Source organism: Schistocerca nitens, chromosome 1 (genome assembly GCF_023898315.1).
Source record: "Schistocerca nitens isolate TAMUIC-IGC-003100 chromosome 1, iqSchNite1.1, whole genome shotgun sequence".
Classification (NCBI taxonomy): Eukaryota; Metazoa; Arthropoda; class Insecta; order Orthoptera; family Acrididae; genus Schistocerca; species Schistocerca nitens.
The window spans coordinates 477,627,941-477,642,453 of NC_064614.1; the positions used below are offsets into that span (position 1 = coordinate 477,627,941).

The following is a 14,513-nucleotide window of genomic DNA, read 5'->3' on the forward strand; positions in this document are numbered from 1 at the left end:
CTTGACACAAGTGAACAACCACAGTCATGGATAGCACAACTTTGAACGGAATTTCCCAACAGAAATTTAAAAAAAGATTAAATCCTCCGGTCCCAGCTGTGAGTTCTGGGAGTGTTCTCTAGGCTGCAAGTAAAATGCTAGAATTGGAAATCTCCTCCCGAATTTTCCCATTTGCGAGACCTGTTGTTCCAATTCCAGATCCTGGCGAATGCTCGAGGGAACTAAATATGAAGGAAAACGGCGATTCGTACACGGTGACGATTATATACCTGATTTTAAGCTGCATGTTATCTTATAAAGGATTGCTTGTGCCATTTACGCATATACTTGTATTTTCATACCTCATCGTCCCGCTACAAAAACTGCCATATTCCACAGTTACTACGTATGCAGGTGAGTGTGAGCAAACTGTTTATAAGTAACTACATTGCTTTTCTCTACGTGACTGTCTGATTATAAGGAGAAGTAGCTACCAGAAAACGATTTCCGCGATTTCATGTGATTATTGAGTTTGTCACTAATGTTTGACTCTTCAGTAACTTTTGAATCATGTTAACCATAGATTAGGTGAAGAAAAACAAAAGCAGTGAAATTTCAGTCACAAATGAAACTTTTATGCTGAAAACAATAGAAGTTACTTGATGTAGGCAAACAGGGTAAATAACAATAAGAAAAAAAATATTTTTCAAAATGTGCATTTATTATTACAACAGTCATGACAACATTCAATAAACAACCTTACAACTTTAATTCATCATTTAATGACTTACTGCGATATTCTCTGTTCACTCAGACTCTTTTAAAGTTTTTTGACGTTTCATAATGAAGTTAACAAAATAGCACAACATTAGATTACAAGATGTCGGTACTCCTCTATTCTACGCTACGTCTCCTAACGCGAAATCACTATCAAAGCTTGCGCCTTCCTCTTCTTCACAAACTCACTCTCATTTTTCAAAAATAATTGCGCTTTCACAGTTTTTATATACGTATATAATATATTTCATATATTTATTCGTGCTAAGTGCTAAACATTACACACATTTCTAGAATATACAAATAATAGTAACCGTCAAACAATAACAAGGTATTACCGCTCAGACGGGTAGCGACCCTCTCGGCTGCTGTGAGCTACGGCTACCAGCAAAGCCACGTGTGTGCGCCCGATCCCGGCGCCCGACACGGCCGGAGCCCTGACCGGCTCCAACTCGTGTGGCTGTCGCCTGCGGACTGAAGTCTATGTCTAGCTCTACGTCCCGCCTGGCGCACACGCGCTTTGCACCTACGGTTATTACGAGTATGTTTTGCAGCGGGTAATACATTTCCATATTTCAATAAACGCTTCTCGCTACGGATAAAGCAGTATAGGTAGTATAGAAACGAACGAGAATGTAATGCCCAGAAGGAAACTTCCAATTCAACCTGGTTGCTTGCAACCCACGACCAAACATCACGTGTCACTTTCAGACCGTGTATGAAATGAACCCTTCTGCCTCTCTATTTTGGGCTCTCATTCTGGTAAAACTGTTGTCCAAGTCAGCTTGTGCCTTTCGAGTAACGAGTGACGTCTGCAGATTAAAGTAGAGACATAGCTAATTTAAACTCTAGTTTCCCGAAAATTATGAAATTTCAATGGCCAAACCAAAACCGTCACTTTCATGTCAGTAATTTATGCACTAATTAAAGCACCACATATTACACAGTGAATTAGAAACTGATCAGCAACACTTTTACAACCAGGCAAATAATTAATGCTGTTTGGAAGACGTTTACATAGTGAACCTTAGATTTAATAGCGTCAATTTGTCATTACTTTGTTGTGCGGAAGCGTGAAATAAACTCACAAGTGTGAAATCATTTTCTTCGTCTTCCCAGTTAAAATCCAAGAACCTGGATCTAATATGCGTTTAGCGTCCATCAGACAGAGACACGTCGCTATAAAACAAAATAGTCTGAAAGTAAAACAAACCGTAAGGTGTCTCACCTGTCGGATGCTTACAGGAGGGCAGAAGGATTCACATTTTGGCCACAGGTTTTCGTAACAAGAAGAAGTGATACTTTATGCAAAAACAATCGACAGTTCATAGCTCCAAGTAACGCTATTCAGTATACCAAAAAAAAGTACCGCCTTAAGTGGAACGAGCTTCTGTAAAATTTTGATTTTGTCACCCTGCCACCCTGGATGCATCTAACATTATCTGCTTCGAATATAAACTGATTCTCGCAAAAGTATACAAGTGCTGCACGCGGCCATTCCATAGGACAGATCAGCCCTGAATCTGATTGCTTTACGAGCCATTATATGTAGCACTGCCAAGTACTTAGTCAAGTGTGTCACTAGGAATGTCTTAACATGCCTCTGTCCATCGAAGACATTGAGAATTCGTCGTCAGAGATAGGAGCATATTGTCTCTCACTTCCAGGTTTCTTCAGATGCTGAGACAGATTCATACTGAGGAAGGCTAGCAGCGTCGTTCTCAAAGAGCGCACTGAATGTGGGAAAATGGCACAGATCTTCCTTCGAATTCGGCTGAGAGTCTGTAACGTACGGCAGGAAACTATTCTACACCTAGATATACCTACCGTAGCCCTGTAAGGGAAGACGATTGTCAATCTCACTCGCAGAAGTAGTCAGTACGTACACCGACGGCATCCGTCTTTCGAAGAATACAAAAGTAACAACATACACATGTATTTCCACCCATTGAAAAGTTGTCTCTGAAGATGGGCGAATAGTCATTTTGTCTGTATTATCGTACAGCCAACAATTACCATTAAACTGAGTACTGAGTAATGGTAGTCTCTAGAGGTGTTGCACTGATACGCCAGTCTGACACAGGAATGCTAGTACGCCACTCTGGCTCGGGGAGAGAAATACATCATTGTAACACAGGCAGGCTACGTACGAGGATTGGGAAAACGACAAGATCCCTACAGAGAAAATGAGCGTCAATGCGGGAGAAGACATACAAGGAGTTCAGTCCTTTCCCAATGTGTCGGTGATTGTGTTCTGACAGCTATAGTGTGCAGTCTAGAAAGTGTTCGTGCAAGGAGCTGATTGTTTAATTACGAAACTGTAAAAATCTACACATTTACAAATTTTTTTTTCTGCGGTACAGGTGACACAAAAGTACATTTCATGATAATAGTAGATCAGCTTAACGGCGACAATTTTCTTACGTGTGAAGTATTGGTGGGAGAAGGGGACGTATTCGTGTTTTGTACGGGGGCGTGGGGAGGGAGGTAATCGTGCTGTAAGGAAGGTTGTAAGGCGGAGGCAGTCCGCCGCGGATGACCCTGCTTAGTCCAAATGTGTGTCGGTGTGCAGTCTGCTGGTGTCTGTGTGTGCTTGTGAGCTTGTGTGTCGTGTGTGTGTGTGTGTGTGTGTGTGTGTGTGTGTGTGTGTGTGTGTGTGTGTGTGCTGGCGACGACGGCCCACATAGCTGGCTGCTGCTGCGATGGCGGCTGGCGGCTCACTCGCGGTCGTCCTCGCGGAACAGGTAGGTGGACCAGTAGACGAGGTTGAAGAGCGCGAAGACGAGCGGGAAGGTGATGCGCGAGATGACGTCGATGCGCTTGGAGCGCGTGGGGAACTTGGAGAGCCAGGTGCGGCAGCAGTTTTCGCGCTTGGGCTGCATGTGGATCTCGCACTGGCGCACCTTGTCCAGGCCCGCGAGGCCGGGCGCTGCGGCCGCCGGACCGCCCGGGTGTCCCACCAACGGCTTCTGCAACAGGCGCACCTGCTCACCGCCGCGCACTCCACACCACACAGCACAGCTAAGACAGCCCCTGCATCCACATCATACTATACATTTATTTATTTATTTTGCTTACGGCAAGGGTGTCAAACACGCAGCCAGCTGCTCCAGTAGTATCGCACTTGCTTGTCGCGTTATGCTCGGGGGCCACAAAACCCAACTAGCAGTGAATACCGGGTGATCAAAAAGTCAGTATGAATTTAAAAACTTTATAAACCACGGAATAATGTAGATAGAGAGGTAAAAATTAACACACATGCTTGGAATGACATGGGGTTTTATTAGAACCACCCCATATTGCTAGACGCGTGAAAGATCTCTTGCGCGCGTCGTTTGGTGATGATCGTGTGCTCAGCCACCACTTTCGTCATGCTTGGCCTCCCAGGTCCCCAGACCTCAGTCCGTGCGATTATTGGCTTTGGGGTTACCTGAAGTCGCAAGTGTATCGTGATCGACCGACATCTCTAGGGATGCTGAAAGACAACATCCGACTCCAGTGCCTCACCATAACTCCGGACATGCTTTACAGTGCTGTTCACAACATTATTCCTCGACTACAGCTATTGTTGAGGAATGATGGTGGACATATTGACACTTCCTGTAAAGTACATCACCTTTGCTTTGTCTTACTTTGTTATGCTAATTATTGCTATTCTGATCAGATGAAGCGCCATCTGTCGGTCATTTTTTGAACTTTTGTCTTTTTTTGGTTCTAATAAGACCCCATGTCATTCCAAGCACGTGTGTCAATTTGTACCTCTCTACCTACATTATTCCGTGATTTATTCAGTTTTCAAATTTATACTGACTTTTTGATCATCCGGTACTTTGATGGGCGACTACCACATGGCAGACCCAAAGAGTGCAGAAGGAGTTTCCACTCACGTGTTCTGCAGATTCTTTCCTATAGAATACCCTGCTGTTGGGGCCACGGAGCAACAGCATTCTGACAAAGACTTTGGTCGAGATTCGTCTATTGTTTGTGCTTGAATCCCAAGCAGTGCACTCTTCGGCTTCTCGAAGCAAATGCTGTTGCATCGTGAGCCCAAGAGCAGGGCATTCTGAAAGGGAATTTGACACCCTTCACGTGTGGCATACTACGAGGTGCATTCAAGTTCTAAGGCCTCCGATTTTTTTTTCTCTGGGCTGGAAAGAGATAGAAACATGTGCATTGTTTTACAATGAGGCCGCGTTCATTGACAATACGTCCCTGAGATGGCAGCACCGTACGGCAGATGGAATTTTACCGCCAGTGGCGAGAATGAGAACTGTTTTAAATACTTAAAATGGCGACGTTTTCCTTACTTGAACAGAGTGCAAACATTCGTTTTCTGAATTTGCGTGGTGTGAAACCAATTGAAATTCATCGACAGTTGAAGGAGACATGTGGTGATGGAGTTATGGATGTGTCGAAAGTGCGTTAGTGTGTGCGACAGTTTAATGAAGGCAGAACATCGTGTGACAACAAACCGAAACAACCTCGGGCTAGCACAAGCCGCTCTGACGACATGATCGAGAAAGTGGAGAGAATTGTTTTGGGGGATCGCCGAATGACTGTTGAACAGATCGCCTCCGGAGTTGGCATTTCTGTGGGTTCTGTGCACACAATCCTGCATGACGACCTGAAAATGCGAAAAGTGTCATCCAGGTGGGTGCTACGAATGCTGATGGACGACCACACGGCTGCCCGTGTGGCATGTTGCCAAGCAATGTTGACGCGCAACGACAGCACGAATGGGACTTTCTTTTCGTCGGTTGTGACAATGGATGAGACGTGGATGCCATTTTTCAATCCAGAAACAAAGCGCCAGTCAGCTCAATGGAAGCACACAGATTCACCGCCACCAAAAAAATTTCGGGTAACCGCTAGTGCTGAAAAAATGATGGTGCCCATGTTGTGGGACAGCGAGGGCGTAATCCTTACCCATTGCGTTCCAAAGGGCACTACGGTAACAGGTGCATCCTACGAAAATGTTTTGAAGAACAAATTCCTTCCTGCACTGTAACAAAAACGTCCGGGAAGGGCTGCGCGTGTGCTGTTTCACCAAGACAACGCACCCGCACATCGAGCTAACGTTACGCAACAGTTTCTTCGTGATAACAACTTTGAAGTGATTCCTCATGCTCCCTACTCACCTGACCTGGCTCCTAGTGACTTTTGGCTTTTTCCAACAATGAAAGACACCCTCCGTGGCCGCACATTCACCAGCCGTGCTGCTATTGCCTCAGCGATTTTCCAGTGGTCAAAACAGACTCCTAAAGAAGCCTTTGCCGCTGCCATGGAATCATGGCGTCAGCGTTGTGAAAAATGTGTACGTCTGCAGGGAGATTACGTCGAGAAGTAACGCCAGTTTCATCGATTTCGGGTGAGTAGTTAATTAGAAAAAAAATTGGAGGCCTTAGAACTTGAATGCACCTCGTACATCACCTGAATTAATTAAATATCACTAGCCTATATTAAAAATATTAAGTACGTGTTCAAAATATATAGGACATATAAAAAGAAATAAAAGAAAAGATATAAAAATACATTAAAATATAAAAATCCACAAAATATACAGAAACACAGTGACAGGTGAATGAACATATCCATACTCAACAAAAATGTAGATGTACTCATATGTGTGTATATATGTGTTCCCAATCACCTCCTGAACCACTGGATCGATTTCAACCAAACTTGATACACGTATTACTTACTGCCAGGAGAGAAACACTATAAAACTAAGAACCACCTACCTCTCAAAGGTGTGTGGACAGCGGTGAAAAAGAAGCATAGCTCACCACGCACAAGTAGACTAAATTCATCGAATGTTTGAGAATGAGAACACTTTAGTGACTTACAACAAGCTTCACACATAATTTCAAAAATTTAGTAGACTTTTTCTCGCTCACATCCCCCACAAACTAATTAAAGGAAAATAGTTCATCGCTTACTACCTTTGCGCTGCTCATAATGTACACCTGTCCCATAAGGCAGGACCTTTTAATACATTATTTCTTTACTAGTAACTCCAATCGCAACGCATTGTACAGACATCATTCCATTATACCACTAAATGTACCTCCAAAACAACGAAATGTGTGGCGAAATTCGCTAGAGATGTAGGTGAAAAATATGCACAGATATGTGTAAAATACGTAAAATATATGTGACATGTGCACATACAGGCAAAGTCTTGGGTATAAAACTCTTTCTAAACCTGTGGAGCTAAATTTGGTACACATTTTACTTACTATGTGGAAAAAATAATGTGAGAGTAAGAACCTGCTAATTCGTTTTTTCTTTGGGGAGGGAGGGGACTGCTTAGCGTCAAAATAGAAGATAGGAGGCACAAATCTGGGAGAGGAAGAAATGGACAGAAGGAGAGGGAGAGTATGATGTACAGAGAAAGGCGGAAGACCAGATGTACAGAGAAAGGAAATTGGAGATGGAAAGAGAGAATGGGAGGTGGAGGTGGCCAGAGAAACAAAAGAGGAGGAGTTCGCCAGAGGAGGAGATGGACAGAGAGAGAAGGGAGTAGGAGAGGGACAGAGAATGGGGTGAGGAAGAGACGGACAGAGACGGTGGAGGATGTGGTCTTAGATGGGTTGAGACGGAGGTAGAGGGGTCAGGAGAAGATGGACTTACTGGGCGGAGTTGGAAATGGACAGAGAGGGAAGGAGGAAATGGATAGTGGGGGAGGAGCAGATGTACAGATAGAAGAGGAAGAAGGTGATGGGCAGAGAAGGAGATAAGGAGACATAATGAGATGGGGATGGAGGAGATGAACTAACAGAACTGGAATAAACACATATCCCCAGCTGCGCCAGAGACTCAGCTGGTTACTGATACATTCAACCGCCTTTTCTGCAGCGTGTAGTAATTCAAAGCGGCCACCAGCGAAGGTTTTCAGATGGTTCAAACGGCTCTGAGCACTATGCGACTTAACATCTGAGGTCATCAGTCCCCCTAGAACTTAGAACTACTTAAACCTAACTAACCTAAGGACATCACACACATCCGTACCCGAGGCAGGATTCGAACCTGCGACCGGAGCAATCGCGTGGTTCCAGACTGAAGCGCCTAGAACCGATCGGCCACTGAGGCCGGCGCGAAGGTTGTCAATGGGCAGCTTTTAACTATATGTTTAATAGTTTGCGTAGCAGCTCCGTAGGTTTCTCCCAGTTCATATAACGAATCAGCACATTTACCACAGTTTGTTAGAATTCTATTTAGAGTATAACAGATTTTGAGAAGCTTATCGAATCCTGGTAGCATGGTAGTGATGGAGGGCAGTCGCCGTAGCTGTACTTCTATCTTAACTTGTTTAATGGTCGACGGCAGGCCCATGGGAACACCCTTTTTGCTCGTGTTCTTTTTCCATAATGCGTTATATTTCCTCTTCCTTTGTTTTCTAGATTTTTATAATACTGCTAATTGATGCATTACTTTGGACATATTGTAACGCAGTAACAAATGGCCACACATTCGTGAGCTTCAGTTATTGGCTACATACGCTAACATCATCTCTGATTATTTTTAACTTTAATACATACACTGCACAACAGAATTAAAGAATCACTTTTTCGAAACACCGTAACTGTTTGCTATTGCAACGTATAAGTTTGAAATTTGGCTCAAAGTGACTACAAGCTTTCTCTGTAATGGGGAGCTAGCGAGGCGACAGGTGACGTCACCCGCGGGCTCGACCACGCCTCAAACAGCAAGGTGCCGACACAAGCGGAATGAGGCCACACTTCATAAGTTCATTTGACGTGTATGGTGGGTTGATGATGTCACATTGCCACCAAATTTCACCACAATTCTGGCCAACGCCACTGTGTAGGTGTTACAGGATGCGAATGTCGTCACTCCCCGTCTTGCCCATATTTCACGCCTTGTTTGGACGACTCTCCGATGGAAGTCTCAACGGCGACCTCAGTGTTGGAATCACACGGTTTTCTAATGACTGCCCGAGAAAAAGATTTCAGACACCCTGACACTCAGAATCGACGCGCAAAGGCCTTCGAGCGTCGCCCAGGAGGCACCAATGGAGCCACCCCTTTCCTTGGGCCATTGATTCCCGCACATTTCGCAGTCGAAAACGACAGTTTTCATTGCGAGCAGCAGCTGGACGTCGTCCTTAACAACTTTTCATAGACGTTTAAACCCCTCTCTAAGGACATTGTTTTGCTGCATCTTATTGCTCATGATGGGAACCCTTTGGAGTGTAGCGCAGCTACAATTTTTGTTCTGGTCTACAGTTCGGAAGAGACCGTTCAGAACCTATTCAACGAAACTTAAACGCCGGCCGGAGTGGCCGAGCAGCTCTAGGTACTACACTCTGGAACTGCGCGACCGCTTCGAATCCTGCCTCGGGCAAGGATTTGTGTGATGTCCTTAGGTTAGTTTGGTTTAAGTAGTTCTAAGTTCTAGGGGACTGATGACCTCAGAAGTTAAATCCCATAGTGCTCAGAGCCATTTGAGCCAAACTTAAACATGTTCTTCAGTAGCAAAAGGTGCTCATACATTTCCAGTCCCCATGTTTCACGCCCTTCTGCAGCGTGATCATGAAGCGTGAATACAATGGCAAACTATGCCTCTAAGCCCTCACCCTCCCGCTCCCACTCAGCCCCCCCCCCCGCCCCGCCCACTACCAGTTCGGTAATACCTTCGGTGGCTCCCACCTGCATTTACTGAGAACTTTAAAAATATTTCTTTAAATGGAAAACCTGTGAAGTAGTCCTAGACGCCTTCGGCCAACCACTTGACACCCCTCCAATGCCAGTCATCCGCCTGCCTAGGATTACTTCGCAGGTTTTCTCTTTAAAGGTACTTTTTTAAAACTCTCACTAAATGTGTCCGGGTGTCACCGAGGGTATTGCGGAACTGAGTGGTTTGGAGGCACCATTTTCCGTTATATTCATGCAGTTGTCAACATCGCAATCCTCCTGGATCACGCCGCAGGAGGGCGCGTAAAGGGAAGGCTGAAAAAGCATCATCATCTTTTGGTACTTTAGATCACTTTCAAGTTTCGTCAAATGTTTCTGAGAGGTCACTAGTAGTTCCAACCTTACACGAGAGCAAAAATTGTCGTCGTGTTACACTAGAAAGGCGTCCTATCACGTGCAACAGGGATGCAGCCCCACAGCATCCTCAGAGAGGGGTTTAAATGTACAGGGTTGTTAGCAGCGTCAAAGGTACTTAAAAGGATCCTCCAGTAGCTCATCGCACTGAGAACTGTCGTTTTCAACTGTGAAATGTGCGGGAATCGACGCACCACGGAAAGGTGTGGTTTTATTGACACCCTTTATGCAACCCTCTCAGGCCCTTTCGTGTCAATTCTCAGCGGCGGTGTGTCTGAAATATTTTTCTCGGTCACCACAAGAAAACCGCGTGATTTCAACGCTGAGTGTCGCCTTTCACACTTCCGTCACAGAGCCGTGCCAAGAAGAGGTGAAATATGGTTCAAATGGCTCTGAGCACTATGGGACTTAACTTCTGAGGTCATCAGTCCCCTAGAACTTACAACTACTTAAACCTAACTAACCTAAGGAGATCACACACATCCAGGCCCGAAGCAGGATTCGAACCTCCGATCGTAGCGGTCACGTGGTTCTAGACTGAAGCGCCTAGAACCGCTCGGTCACCCCGGCCGGCCGGTGAAGTATGGGTAAGACAGGGTGTGACGACGTTCCCACCAGATGACACCTCCATGGTGGTGTTGGGCAGAATTGTGGTGAAACTTGGTCACGGGGCTTCGAAAATGTGATGATATAATTCTGTTGCGCAGTGTATATTTAATCAGTTATTGGTATTGTTTGGCACACCCAGTACTCCTCCCTCCACCCCACCCCCACGCCCCCCCAAAAAAATCGCTCTCAATGTCACACAAACTTCCTGCCTCACATGTTAAACTGCATGTATGTATTTCATTTGATCTAATGAAGTAAGTTCGCCACAGTAAGAGTCCAAGAGGAGCTAGGCAGGCGCACAGAGAATTTCTCACAGATCCAACATGAAAGTCGTCACAGTTTCAGGGCATAGCTTACATTCATCAAGCTATTGATTCAGTGCAAGGCATGTATAATTTCTTAGATCATTTTTTTTCCATGTTACAGTTTAAGAAATTCTTCCAATCCATATGTGGCATACAGCAAACCAGTCCTTAACAGTATTGGTTAAAAAGAGTCTTGGTTGCAATTTTTAGTTTTTTTATTCTTTAATTTTCAACGACGCGTTTCGTCTTATTTAGGCATCTTTAGGTTATCTTAATTTGGTATTTCTTAGAAGAATACTTTAGCCAGTGTAGCCAAAGGGCATCGTCAAATATATCAGGCCAACATCGCCTTCGTTAAACTCAGTTTTTACTGATTCTTCAGTTTTTACTGATTTCTAGGATTCTTCTAAGAAATACCAAATTAAGATAACCTGAAGATGCCTAAATAAGGCGAAACGCGTTGTTGAAAAATTAAAAAAACTGCAACCAAGACTGCCTTTAACCAATACAATTTAAGATGTCCAGTGTGTAACATTCATATATTTGATTTATTTCATATTATAGTTCAGAGTTCCAGGAATAAACTCATTGCATTTTCGTAATTGTTATTACAATTCAGACGCGAAGCAGACTAACAAGCAATAGATTACTTTCATTATTAAAGTTCAGAATTTTCCAGTATAAGTCTTAACGTAAACAAGCGCATATATGAATTTCACAGTTGTTAATTAAATTAGTTGAAGATAATGACCTCAGATGAACTGTCAGAGCTCGAAAAATATCTAATTGCTATCCGTGGTTGGTTACGTTTGACGCGAATTCGTAATAAAAGGTCATTTATTAAACGAATTAGGCCGTCTTGTTATACCCCAAATATAATAAATAATAAGCAGCATGCAAGTAAGAGAGAAATCTACAATTTACAGAAACATTCAAAGAAGTTTCGGAGAAAAGAAAGGAAATATAAATCGCAAGAAAAATTTACAAAGGAATCGAAAAATTCTGGGGGGTGGTAAAACAGATGGAGGACAAGAAAGAGGCTGCTCAGAACGGAAACGCTGTCGAGATATTATTACAACCATTTTATTTAAGTGCATTTCTGCAGATCGACGCTCAATTCGTATGTTACTTGATCTGCATCAGCTAAGTAGGTGTCTAAGAGCACTGAATGCCTCACAGCTATCATGGATATTAGTAAAAGGAAGGAAGGAAGATTAAACTTAAACATCTCGTCGGTAACGAGGTCATTAGAGATGTAGTAGAAGCCCGGATTAGGGAAGGATGGGCACGCAAATCGGCCGTGTCGTTTTGAAAGGAACCATTCCGGTATTTGCTCTAAACAATTTGTGGAAATCACGGAAAACCTAATTCTGAACTCTGGTTTCCCAACAGCGAGTCCACTGTGGTAGCTACTGTGCCACCCCGCTCGGTGATAGTAGTAGACCGGTCTGAGTGTCGATTATTAGTGTCAGTGCCAAGGGGGCCATACTCGGAAACTCCAAAAACTGTAAACAGTTAGCAGACTTTTTTGCTGAAAAAATTAGCATTAATGCCCCAATTGCGAATTTAGCGCCATGGACACCGTAGGACTCCACGAGTAACAGCTGTCCGTGGTTAAAATCGTTTACGACACTGTGTGAGTGTGGAACGACGTGCTGCACTACTTAAGTGTACGACAGCTCACCAACGATATAAACACGAGAAAAGCAAACTCGTCGTCTAATACATCCGATATGCGACATCCGCTATTTACATGGCATTGAAGCAGACAGACACCTCGAAGCCGAAGAGGCTGCTTCAGTAGAAAAGACTTGAATTCGCTCAACACCATTTAAACTGAACTGATGGGTGGAGGGAGGCCATCTCCGGTAGGTGACGTTGCCCACTTCACATGATGGATGGCTGTCAGCTTGTGTCAATAATGAGGTAACCATGTGCCATGCGAGATTAGTGCATAGTATGCCATTACTTTTAGCAGAGCATAGGGAGGTGCAGACAGCTTTAGTAACATTCTCCAGGACTGTTAACCCATGTGAAAGGAAGTTGAGCTATGAGCTACGGCTTGTGTGATCGGAGGTTCAATAAAATCTGTAGCAAATACCTAAGTATTCCTGTTTCTTGTGAAAAATGTTTCTTTACTTCCATGCCCAGAAGCTTTATGTATATTGAGTTGTGAATCATTAGTTCATTTAGAGCATTGTATTTGCTACGTGGGTCTCCAAAAAGGGTTCAAATGGCTCTGAGCACTATGGGACTTAACATCTATGGTTATCAGTCCCCTAGAACTTAGAACTACTTAAACCTAACTAACCTAAGGACAGCACACAACACCCAGTCATCACGAGGCAGAGAAAATCCCTGACCACGCCGGGAATCGAACCCGGGAACCCGGGCGTGGGAAGCGAGAACGCTACCGCACGACCACGAGCTAGAGATGGGCAAAACTGTTCTTTTCAGAGATCGGATCCGAACTGTTCACTCCCTGAAATGAACTAGGTCTTTTTCATGACTCACCACTCATTCACAATAGAAAATAAATGGAAGGCACATTGCCCTTTAAACTTGGTTTATTCCAGTTATACACGTGTATTTTGATCTTATTTGATCCTATTTTGAAGTAACACAGATAATGAGTAAGAATTTTGTATTGTTGATTGAAATTTCCACGATATGACAAAGTTTTTGATTATCGATTTATTTTGCACTATCGTGGTTTTTTGGGTGATCGGAAAATTTTGTAACTTGAGATTTACATTAACAATGTATTTGGCTATAATGTATTAAAATTTCATTAACCTCGTACAAATACATCCCAAGCCATATATTTTTAAAGTGAACATTTCCTTCCTAAGATGCCCAAAATCGCAAAATCCGTACTACAATTAGAAAAAAAATATAAATTTGACTGTAAGACCAAAGTGCTGCATATAGCCTTATGCAGAATAAAACAAGGAAAATATTGGTGTATCACATTTTGCGATACGTTTATTGGTTCGCTCCTAATTAAAGTGTAAATTCGAGTGTCCATAATAAAAAAATCCTATAGTAAGAGGAGTCGTCAGGAACCTCATCTGATCAGTTTAAGCAAATAAAAGTAAAATAAAAACAAATGATGTATACATAACATAATTATGTAATATACACATCGGTATTAGTACGAAGAACAATATCCAGTATAGACGAACTCCGATGCAGAGGCGCTGAGTCAAGCTGCTCGAGCCGCGAGCTGTATTGCTGCGTGAGCTAAGACCGCAGAGACCAGAGTGACACCTGAGTCGCTTTGCTCAATGCTCTGGCTAGAGTCGAGAACGGTGGGGTGAGCGTTGAGCGGGCGAGTTCCGAGGGTGGGGGGAGCGGTAAGCGGCCACCAGTCACCCGCTCCGAGACAAATCGTCCGCTCTCTTGCGAGCAGGTTGTTGCAAGTAGTTCTTATGTTCTCCGCTAGGAGGCTCTCTGTCCTGTTGCTCGCAACAACTGCCCAGAGGGCAGGACGTGCGACTGAAACGATCGCCGACGGAGTGCGATGCTAAGGTGCGCCAGACACTGCACGCGGCAGAGGAAGCACAGAGACGGCACGGGATATGTGAAACACAAAATCCAATGGGGCACTGCACAATGCAGGCAGCCAAGGCAGAAGCAGGGCAGAGGCCGGCGCTGGCTGTGTTGTGTGGCGCGCAGTGTGCTCTGACCAGCAGAGGCCCCGTTGATATGCTCCGTCTCTCTCTCTCTCTCTCTCTCTCTCTCTCTCTGCTGTGGGAAACGTTTGGAGCTA

At 44.1% G+C, this 14,513-nt stretch overlaps 1 protein-coding gene across 7 annotated transcripts in view; it reads right to left on the minus strand.

Annotated features, from left to right (window-relative positions):
• Positions 1-679: 679 nt before the first annotated feature.
• Positions 680-14,513, minus strand: part of LOC126252056 (glutamate-gated chloride channel) — a 712,398-nt gene continuing 698,564 nt past the window's right edge. For 6 of the 7 annotated variants that reach the window (XM_049952916.1, XM_049952908.1, XM_049952891.1 and 3 more), the window contains one exon: positions 680-3,725. In XM_049952916.1, coding sequence (XP_049808873.1) covers positions 3,474-3,725 — 252 coding nt within the window. In that variant the 3' untranslated portion in view covers positions 680-3,473. The remainder of the gene's footprint in view (positions 3,726-14,513) is intronic. The other variant, XM_049952925.1, reaches the window with a different exon arrangement.